Here is an 11,351-nt window from a genome sequence, read left to right on the forward strand (position 1 = left end):
ATATTCATTCAATGGAATATTGTTCGGCGATAGAAGGAAATACTGATAAATGCTACAGCCAACTGAACCCTGAAGACACGCTGTTCTGTTCTAGTTCCCTTTCTGTTGTTATGATAAACACCATGAACGAAAATAACTTAGGATGGTAAAAGATTCATTTGGTTTACACTTCCAGGTCATGATCCATCACTGAGATCAAGACAGGAACCAAACAGAAGCTTAAAACAATCTCACTCAAAAAGTGAGCGGTGTGCATGTGCTCACTGTCTCTCTCTCTCTCTCTTCCTCTTTCTCTCACACACAGGGCAGAGAGAGAGAGAGAGAGAGAGAGAGAGAGAGAGAGAGAGAGAGAGAGAGAGAGAGAGAGAGAGACTCATGCTTAGCTACCTTTTTTTTTTTTTTTTCCGTTTTTTAAAAAATGTGTCACAGGGCTGGAGAGACAGCTCAGGGGTTAAGAGCACTGGCTTTTCTTCCAGAGGACCCAGGTTCAATTTCCAGCACCCGCATGGCAGCTCACAACTATCTGTAATCCAGCTCCAAGTGATTTGACACCCTCACTGAACATGCATGTAGGCAAAACACCAATGCACATAGAATCAAAATAAAAAGTAAAAATACTTTTAAAAAAGTCTGGGTGTTTTGCCTGAGTCGGTCTGTGTATGCCTGTGGAAGCCAGAAGAGGGCACCAGATCCCCTAGACTGGAGTTGTAGATGGTTGTGAGCCATCCCATGAGTGCTGAGAATCAGACCTAGGTGCTCTGGACGACCAGCCAGTGCTCTTAACTACCAGCCATCTCTCCAGCACTTAGCTACTAGCTTTCTTGGTAGCTCAGGGCCACCTGCCTAGGGAGGGTGCTGCTCACAGTGGCCTGGACTGTCCTGTCTAAATAAGGTTCACACAGAGAGACATGTCCACATTCCGATCTCATTTGGTAATTCCTCGGTTGAGTACCTCCTCTCTCATGACGACAGGCTGTTGACAAAAGTTGACTTAGTTATTTTTCCCATGAGGAGACATCATGACCAAGGAAGCTGAGAAAGAAAAACGTTTACTGGTGCTCATGGTTCCAGCGGGTTAGAGTTCGTGGTCATCGCGGTGGGGAGCACGGCGGCAAGCAGGCAGCCACTGGAGCGGCAGCTAATAGCTTTTACCCATCCTCATCTGCAAGTTGGAGACAGAGAACCAACTGGAATGGTCTGGGCTTTTGAAACCTCAAAGCCCACCCTTAGTGACACACCTCCCCGCCAAAGGTCACCACTTAATCCTTCCTAACGGTTCCACCAATGGGGGATCAAGAATCCAAACATAAGAAACGATGGGGACCAATCTCATTCAAACCGCTACACTGGGACGTATGCTAAATGAAAGAAATCATTCGCGGGGGCTGGAGAGATGGCTCAGCGGTTAAGAGCACTGGCTGCTCTTCCAGAGGTCCTGAGTTCAATTCCCAGCAACCACATGGTGGCTCACAACCATCTGTAATGAGATCTGGTGTTCTCTTCTGGCCTGCAGGCATACATGCAAACAGAACACAGCATACATAATAAATAAATATTTTTTAAAAAAGGAAATCATTCACAAGGACCACATGTTATAGACTTTCATCCATATGATATGTTCAACAGAAGCATACACATAGGGACAGAAATAAATGTTGCAGGAAGATCATTATGAACTCAAAACTAGGCTTGGCCTCCAGGGTGAGCCATGCCTCAAAAAGAAAAAGAAAAAGGCAATAGCTTGGTGGTGGAGTGCTTGCCTCGTATGCTGGAAGCCCTGGATATGAGTTCCCAGAACCTACTTCATGACAAGAATAACTATTACAATTAAGAATTTGAAGGAGAGGACTTTAGAAATGGCCCAGCCATTAAAAGCACTTGTAAACACCCACACAATAAAATAAAAATAATTTTTTAAAAGACTCAGTTCAGCTGGCACCTCAGGGAAGTCTTGCAGTACGCCTTCAAGTCTTTTTAAAGACTTTTGTGAGTGTTTGCCTGCATGCATGCCTGTGCATGTGTGTGCAGAGCCTGCAGAGGTGAGAAGACTGCACCGGATCTCCTGGAATGGGAGTTGCAGAAGCTGTGAGCCACCAGATTGGTGCTGGGAATCACACCTGGGGCCTCCACCAGAGCAGCCAGTGCTCTTAAATGCTGAACCATCTCTCTAGCCCCTTGAGCTAAAGTCTTTTTTAAATATTTATTTATTGTGTATATGGTGCTTTGCTTACATGTATGTCTCCATGTCAGAAGAGGGCACCAGATCTTATTATAGATGGTTGTCAGCCACCATGTGGTTGCTGGGAATTGAACTCAGGACCTCTGGAGGAGCGGCCAATGCTCTTAACTTCTGAGCCATCTCTCCAGCTCTCCAGAGCTGAGTCTTGAAGAATGATTTCACCAGTGAGACAATGAAGGCCACTCAAGAGAAACAAAAGTGGTAAAGAATTTGTACTCAGCCTGTGCTTGTGGCCGGATGATGAGTTAGCAGCCAACATGATGCCCTCCCATAGAGATGCAGCAACAGAGCATGAGACTGGAAGACGAGCAGGCTAATCATGGACATACTTATGTAGTAACATAAAATCTGTTCCCGAGCTCCCCCTCACCATCCTGCTCAAGGCCACTGTACGCAGAAAGAAGCAGGAAGTAAAGGAACTTGCCCAAGGTTGCACAAGTAAATGACAGAAACACAGTTTAAATCCATCCAATCTAAATTTTTGTTTGTTTTTCAAGACAGGGCTTCTCTGTGAAGCCCTGGCTGTCCTAGAACTCACTCTGTAGATCAGGCTGGCCTTGAACTCACGGAGATCTGCCAGCTTCTGTTTGCGCTGGGATTAAAGGCATGCAGCATCACCACTCTGCTTTGAAATAATTTTTTAAACAGCAGATGGAAAACAAGGATAGCAGTTTGACTCAAAGGCTGGTCTGATCTTTCCCACAACCCCTGCGATTCATCTGACTGTCCTCAAGCCATTTACTAGGGTCAGTCTTGATTACAGCTTCTACTTGCATACCTTTTTTATTCAGACTCCAGGGGATTATGCTGTGTTTTCAATTCTCCAGTATGGGTTGGCAAAACTGACAAAACCATCCTTGTTTATAGAAATAAAAATCTAAATCACAGCTGGTTGGTGGGTTGTGCACTCCCTTAATTCTGGGAGGCAGAGGCAGATGGATCTCTGTGAGTTACAGGCCAGCCTAGTCTATAAAGCACTTTCCAGGACACTCAGGACGGTTTCACAGAGAAACCGTGTCTCTATAATAAACAAACAAACAAAAAATCTAAACCAGAAAGTCTTAAATGACTGGGCAAATTACTTCTTTGGTTGATAACTAGGATTTTTTTTTTTTTAAATAAACACATTACTTTTTTTTGTTTGTTTGTTTTGTTTTGAGACAAGGTCTTGATGTCACGACTCTTCGTTTCCCAAGTGCTGGAATTACAGGCGGACTACCATGCCCGGCATTTAGGTCTGTTTTGTTCCTTGTTTCCTTTTTTAAATAGGCGCCCTTAGTGGCAGTTTCTTTCCCTGTAAAATGAACCGGTTGAAGTACGTATTTCTTTTTGAGCAGCAAAAACATTTATTATTCTGGACTTGCTTAGAGTTAGGACGGAAAATCAGTGTCACGAATCTCTACTAGTCCACTGGAAAGAAATCTGACGTCTCCAAGCAACTGGAAGCAATTGAGGTCTGGGTCACCAGTAGTAGGGGGTAAGGTTGGGACGAGTACGAAGAGACGCCGGAACGGACTTTGCGGGCGCCGGGGACGTGTTTTGCAACGGACCAGGGAAAGGAAGTGTACTTCGCCAATAAGGGTCTCCACACCCGGCAGTCGCCGGTCACTCACGGCTGTGCAACTTAAGTGGATCTGAGCCTTTGAGTTTCTGAAGACCCGCAGAAGCAGCCAGAACTCCCAGAACGGCTTGTTCCGGTTAGACAGGTTGACCTTGACCGCTCCTCTTTGCGCTCTGCAACCCCTAGTCGAAACATATGATGTCGTGGGCTGCTGTCAGTCTGACAAGGACAGCTGCCCGATGCGTTCGTGAGCGATGCCTCGGGTTCCGCGTGGGTCCTTGGTGCGCCTTCCAGCAGGAAACCCCCGGCTGCGGTCCAGCTCCACACAGGACGCTACGTGTCAGCGCGGCGGTCTCCGCCGGACACAATAAATGGTCTAAAGTCCGGCACATCAAGGGCCCCAAGGACATGGAAAGGAGTCGAATCTTCTCTAAACTCGCTCTCAGTATCCGCCTGGCTGTTAAAGGTGAGAACCTAACAGTCCTCACTGCTAATTGATCACAGAGGCCCTTTCGGTGCCCAAGGCTTCACTTGACCCCCACCTCCCCAAGCTGAACTAGGGCCAATTATTTTCTTCGCGTTTTCCAGTTGCCATCCTTGTCCTACCCATGATTCTCAAAGCACCCACCTTCATTGAATATTTCTGTTTTTCTTTCCAAAAACCTTTCAGAGAAGAAAAACCTTTCTTAGGAAGAGAGAAATGACTCCATCCAAGGCTCTTGTTAGGTAGGTACTAAAGAGCTATAAACCTTAAGAGTCAAGTCAGGGCTTAGAGAGGCCTCAGCGCTTAAGAGCACCTGCTCCTCTTGCCTAGGACCAGTGAGTGTTTGGTTCCCAGCACCCACATAGCCGCTAACAACCACTTGAAGGCCAGTTCCAGGGTACTCAACCTCCTCTTCTGATCTCCACGGGCACCGCATGCGTCGTGCATGCAGGTAAACACATAAACAAATCTTTTTTCAAAAGTCGGCTGTGTGTCTTTCTTGAAGGAATAAAGCAAGCCTTCAGCTGCTTTTACTACCACTGAAGGTCGTGGCAGACATGCTGAGTCAAGTCATTTCTTGCCTAGGCTTCACTTTCCCTCGCTAGAACTCCTGAGACATTTTCCTGGAAGGTTGGTTTGGAACCATGTATCTGCTCAGTGGTCCAACTGTCTTTTGTTTGTTTGAGGCACTGGTAGTATTAGGGGGAAATCCTGTGAAAAAGTGTGGATCCGGAATTAGGAAGATGTGAATTCTTTTAGTGTCTAGGTTAGTTCAAAGGCCTTCAACAAGTTGAGTTTCAATTTTCTGTAAAGCAAGGATAATACCCACCTTGAGGTGGCTTACAGCATACAGAAGGCATTAAGTCGATGTTAATTTACCCCTACAACTCATGCCTGATGCTTCCCTTTGCTTCCTTTCCTAACAAAGTTTTGATTTAACCAGCATGTTGTTGGAGTATAGCCCCTCCAGAGCCTGAGCCCGAGACCAGTGTCGTGTGAGCATCTCAGAGATTATACACTAAAAGAGCAAGAGCAAGGGTGTTGTTATGATTCAGCCACTTCATCTGACAAAAGTGGAGTTTGCTGAAACCTAGCAAAATGATAGCTATCCCTAAAGGCAGAGTGAATCAGGAACTTCTTTTCCAGGCTGGATATGTAGCCCTGTGGTAAAGCACAGTATTTGGCATGGATAAGGCCTTGGGTTCTGTTTCCTGTATCCCTCACCAAAGAAACTTCTTTTCCAAAATAATTCTCCTTATTCCATTGGAATAATGAGATTTTGTTTGTTTGAGACAGAATCTCTCTCTCTCTTTCTTCCTTCCTTTCTTTTTTCTTCCTTTTGGTTTTTCAAGACAGGGTTTCTCTGTATAACAGCCCTTACTATCCTGGAACTCACTCTGTAGACCAGGCTGGCCTCAAACACACAGAGATCCACCTGCCTCTGCCTCCTGAGTGCTAGGATTAAAGGCGTGCGCCGCCACCACCTGGCCAGAATCTCACTCTTAGCTGAGACTGATCCAGAATTCATTATGTAGTTCAGGCTCCTGCCTAAGCCTACTGTGTGCTGGGATTGCAGGTGTGCACCATTATGCTTATCTAGATGAAATAGTCTGTCTCTCTCTCTCTCTCTCTCTCTCTCTCTCTCTCTCTCCTAGTTGAAATAGTCTGTCTCTCTCTCTCTCTCTCTCTCTCTCTCTCTCTCTCTTAGTCTCTGTCTCTCTCTGTGTCTGTTTCTGTCTCTCTGTCTCTCTCTCTCTCTCTCTCTCTCTCTCTCTCTCTCTCTCTCTCTCTCTCTCTCTGTGTCTGTGTGTGAGTGATTGTATTTATACAGACATGTAGAGATCAGAGGATAACCTTGGATTGTCCTCAGCCACTGTCCACCTTCTGTGTGTGTGTGTGTGTGTGTGTGTGTGTCATAGCACACACATGGAAGGCAGAGGTCAACTCTCTGGAGCTGGTTTGTGCCTTCGTTTGTGTGGACTCTAGGGATGGGCCCATGCTGCTAGGCCTCTGCAGTAAGCACTTTTGCCACCATTTCTCTGGCTCATTTTTTTTTTTTTTTTTTTTTTTTTTGATTCAGGGCTCTTAATGGCCTAGAGTTCACCAAATATGTAGGCTGGCTGGCCATAGAGAGTACCAGGATCTGTTTCTGCCTGCCTGGTTCTGGGATTAGAAGCTGGTGCTGTTTTTTTCTTATATGTGGGATCTAGGATCAAATTCAGATCCTTTGCTTGGAAGGCAAGCATATTACACACTGAACCGTCTTCATTAGATAGCATATTCTTTTTTTGTTTGTTTTTTGAGACAAGGTTTCTCTGTAGCTTTGGAGCCTGTCCTGGAACTAGCTCTGGTAGACCAGGCTGGCCTTGAACTCAGATCCACCTACCTCTGCCTCCCAAGTGCTGGGATTAAAAGTGTGCACCACCACTGCCTGGCAGATAGCGTATTCTAATGGAGAGTAGTCTGCCATTGTTTTGGGGTTGGAGAGGATGGAAAGCCTTATTTCTCTATACTAGGATGAGATGTCTTTGATCATTCTTTTCCCTTTATCCAGAGGGAGGCCCCAACCCTGAGAACAACAGCCACCTGGCCAACATCTTAGAGGTGTGTCGAAGCAAGCATATGCCCAAGTCAACCATTGAATCAGCACTGAAAACAGAGGTGTGTCCTCAGTTTCATGTTGTTGCTATTGCCCACAGCCCTCAGAGGTCCCTGTTTGGAAAGCCACCGAAAACTCCTTAAATTATCAGAGAGAAGGAAGGGTAGGAACATGGTTGACCTTGCAGCCCAGAGACCTTTGGGGGTTCTGTCTCCTTGGCCTTTGGTTAGAGGAGCATGACTGGGTGAAGGCTACGTAGACAGTATGGAAACCCATAGGGGGTAGAGCTGCTTTGGCAAGCTTGGAGAAGATGGGCTAGAAAGGGCAGGTAAGATGAGGGGAAACCCTAACATAAGGTTGGAGAAAGCTTGTTTTTCTTTCCAGATATTTATATCTAAAGGAGAAAAGCCAGTAAAAAGAGAGGTTAAGGGTGATGGTAATGGTGGGAATGGGAGGGATGTTGGGCTCCAGCACATCTTCCTCTGGAACAGGTAAGGATTTGAAAGGTTAATAATCATATTTTTGTTGTTTTATTTTGAAACAGGGTATTTTTGTGTAGCTCAGGCTAGCATGGAACTCATGATCCTCCTGCCTCAGCCTCACAAGGACTGAGCCTACAAAGGTGTCTCTTCACTCCCCAGAATAGTCATATAATAACTGGCAGTTATCGGTTCTGGTTCCTGACCAAGTCCTTTAATAAAAACTCTACATGCAAGACCTCAGTGAATCCCAAAAGTGACCTAAGATGGATTCTAAGGCACAGAAAGATTTAGTGACTTGGATTTAGATCATGCAGAAAGTGACAGATCCAGACCCCAGAGCTCAACAGGGAGCTTGAATTGCATCTGTGAGAGTGGAGGGGAGGAAAAGGAAAGGTGCAGGACACGGTGCTTTTCAGTAGCTGCCACGACAAGTTCTGCATACGTGATGTTTCTATAGCAGAGCCCAGCAGCCCAGGGCTCAGGGCATTGAGGATTCCTAAGTAGGTTTCCCATGGAATGGAATGCAGGAAGGTAATCGAAGGTGGCAGTGACTATGGGCAGGGGAGTGGATCTGGTTAGGGAGGGAGGAGGCAAAGCTGGGAAAAGCTGTTCAGGAACTGGGGAAACAAACTCCCTTTTAGAAGGAATAGTATTTCCAGTGATGTCAGAAGTTGATACCGTTGGCCTCCCCTCAGAAGACAGAAACAAATGTAAAGACTTGAGAGGCCAAGCTCAAGTAATTCTTGAGAGATCATACATGGAGCTACTGTTTTAGTCTGTGGTTTGGTGCTCTCATGAGGGCATCGGGACATTAAAAAACAGGACAATGGATTCTTTTTTTTTTTTTAAATCACAGAAAAACAAGGGCATTCATTTGCTGTACGAGTGTCGAGGTCCTGGTGGCTCTTCTCTGCTGATTGAGGCATTATCAAACAGTGGTCCCAAGTGCCATTTGGACATTAAATATATCCTGAACAAGAATGGGTAAGTGTGCGTATATAAGGAGGAAGTGGACAGAACGTTGAGACTCCAATTCCATGCAATGCAAATGCTGTTGGTCCTCAGCAGTATTTCAGGTTGTAAGCATGCTTCTTCCTTAGTGGAATCCAATGTAAGAACTGGTTTTCCCTTAATGTCTTCTGAATGAGATAGGATCCTATAGGTATAAATGAGGTTTTTTTCCTCATTATTTCACCTGTAGCCATATGATGTCCCAGTCTTAAAGCATTCTACCAGGACAGGAATTTTAATGGAATAGGAAACAATGAGCAAAACTGAATCCTGCAAAAAAAAAAAAAAAAAAAAAGGCCGGGTGATGGTGGCGCACGCCTTTAATCCCAGCACTCAGGAGGCAGAGGCAGGCGGATCTCTGTGAGTTCGAGACCAGCCTGGTCTACAGAGCTAGTTCCAGGACAGGCTCCAAAGCCACAGAGAAACCCTGTCTCGAAAAACCAAAAAAATAAAATTAAAAAAAAAAAAAGAAAATAGAAGATGGGGATGTTCTCGGACAGTCCTGTTACCCTGCATCAGCAGCATCTTCCTCGGGAAGAGAGTTGCTGGGTGTCCCCGGGTGCTACAGGGGCCCAGGGGTAAAGGGTGGGGTTAGAATGCAGCACTTAGTGGTGATTGAGCTTCTAAACTCCTCCATGCCTTGCCGGGTCCCTTTCCTGTCAGGGGAGTGATGGCCGAGGGAGCGCGCCATTTCTTTGACAAGAAAGGAGTGGTTGTGGTTGGAGTGGAGGACAGAGAGAAGAAAGCTGTGAACCTGGAGCGCGCCCTGGAGCTGGCAATCGAAGCAGGAGCTGAGGATGTGAAGGAAGCTGAGGACGAAGAAGAAAAGAACCTTTTTAAAGTGAGTATGGAGGCCGGTAAGATGGCTCAGCTTGCTTCCAAGCCTGACACCCTGAAGCCTTTGTGTTTGATGGGCTTCCAAGAGTCCCCAGTAGATACCTTAAAGTTTACTTCTGGGCTTCTTCCTTCCTGTGTCTCAGGATATAGGCAAAGCAAAAATTCACAAGTTGCACAGTGTTATTAAGATGATAATGGAGGATAGGATCTATTCTTCTGAGTTGATGAGAAGGATTCGGAACATTGGAATCTAGAGCTTAAACCAATGATAATATAGTACAGGTTGCTCCACTCAGGACTTCGCAAGTTCTGTCTGGCATGTGGCATTAATTTCCTGACTTCTCACCTCCTGACTTTGTTTTATCCCTAGTTTATTTGTGATGCCTCTTCATTGCATGAAGTGAGAAAGAAATTGGACTCCCTGGGCCTGTGTTCTGTGTCCTGTTCCCTGGAATTCATCCCCAACCTAAAGGTGCAGCTGGCTGAGCCTGACCTGGAGCAGGCTGTTCACCTCATCCAGGCTCTCAGCAACTATGAGGACGTGATTCATGTTTATGACAATATCGAATAACCAGACTATGCATGTCTCCAGGCTCTTTGCTAGGTTGCATGAGCCTATGCAGAAAATTGGAGGCTGCAACACATGGGCACCTATCAGAGACCTGATACTATAGCTTACAGCCCTAAGAGAAAAGAACTCTTAGCTCTGTTGGTGTCACAGGGCCCATCTGGGATACAAGGTGAGACTAGCCAACTGGTCTGACTCTCATCTCAGGTGACTGGCCCTTGTCAAGATTTTAAGTGTCTTGTGGTACTATAGAGTGGGAAGTGATTATCAGTAATAACAGCTGTGATTGGTTATTCTTGGATGCTGCATTGCTGGTATGACTCTTGAGTTGTCCCCAGTTTGTGTCTAGGTTTTGAGTTTCTGGACTAATGTTCAGGCCCATATGCTTATTTCTATACTTTAATATTAAGATTGTCTTTTTGTTTGCTTTGCTTTGCTTTTTGCAATAGAAATGTGACTGTTCTGTGTGGCTGAATGCTGACCTAATGACCTCACCTTTTTACTCGCTCATGCAGCTAGTATTTCTTGAACATTGTTCTTTACAAGAATTGTGCTTTTCCAGAGATCAGGCTGTTCAAGTGATGCTTAGATCTTACTCTGAGATGTCGAACCTCAAAGGAAAGACACTCCATGGGCTGTACCCATGGAGCTGTCCCAGGGGAGTGTGGATTATGTTCATCTTTTTTTCTTCATGTGGTTTCTGTTCCCTTTTCTGGCTGATTATGACTTTAGTGCCATAGGAAGTCAGGTGTCAGGGAAGGGGCCTCCTCAGGACCTACTTTGACCGACCCCTGTGTGCTCTGATATTGATAACAATGGAGCTATCAGCAGATGGGGTTGTTCTCCTGAAAGGCTTGTACTAACCTCGGTTTGAAAGCTTGAGGACCTCAGAAGGCCATTTTTAGCTCTTTCCAGTGGTGCCAGACAATAGGAGCAGCAATAACCAGAGGGAAACGGACAAAAGGAAGAGCAATGGCTGAGCCAGAGCCTGGCCGTTTGTGCCTTTGGCTCTTAGCAGTCACTTCAGGGTTTAGAAGGTCTAGCAGTGCTGACTGCTGTGCTGCAGTGTATTAAGCATAGTCAGTCTGGAATGTATCTACCAACTTATAAGTTGTTCAAGTCAGTTCTGAGCTCAAGTGACTTTTTCTGAAGGAGCCTTAAGTAAATGACTGTGGAAAGGACCTAATGCTGTGAAAGATACTTTAGCTTCTGGGAAAGGACAACTGGAAAGCCAGGGAGGGAAAAACAAAACAAAAATCAGAACAGCCCAAGATCATACCAAAGTGCATGCCCTTATGCCTCATATCAAAGACATAGTACTAACCAGGATTTTTTTTTTCAGATATGTTTTCTTTCTTTTTTTTTAATTAAAAATTTCCACCTCCTTCCCTCCTCCCGTGTAACTCCCTCTTCCCCTACGCCCCCTCTCCCCTCCCTCTCCAGTCCAAAGAGCATTCAGGGTTCCCTGCCCTGTGGGAAGTCCAAGGTCCTCCCCTCTCCATCCAGGTCTAGGAAGGTGAGCACCCAAACAGACTAGGCTCCCACAAAGCCAGTACATGCAGTAGGATCA

At 45.7% G+C, this 11,351-nt stretch overlaps 1 protein-coding gene across 1 annotated transcript; it reads left to right on the forward strand.

Annotated features, from left to right (window-relative positions):
* Positions 1-3,813: 3,813 nt before the first annotated feature.
* Positions 3,814-11,143, forward strand: Taco1 (translational activator of cytochrome c oxidase I). The gene is made up of 5 exons (XM_050164213.1): positions 3,814-4,266; positions 6,839-6,945; positions 8,222-8,349; positions 9,040-9,217; positions 9,584-11,143. Exons 1-5 carry the CDS (start codon positions 3,996-3,998, stop codon positions 9,782-9,784), a joined length of 885 nt encoding a protein of 294 aa, XP_050020170.1. The 5' UTR covers positions 3,814-3,995; the 3' UTR covers positions 9,785-11,143.
* The last annotated feature ends 208 nt before the right edge of the window (positions 11,144-11,351 follow it).

This window comes from Alexandromys fortis, unplaced genomic scaffold (genome assembly GCF_014885135.2).
Source record: "Alexandromys fortis isolate MF-2015 unplaced genomic scaffold, M_Fortis_MF-2015_v1.1 scaffold_156, whole genome shotgun sequence".
In the NCBI taxonomy this organism is placed as follows: domain Eukaryota; kingdom Metazoa; phylum Chordata; class Mammalia; order Rodentia; family Cricetidae; genus Alexandromys; species Alexandromys fortis.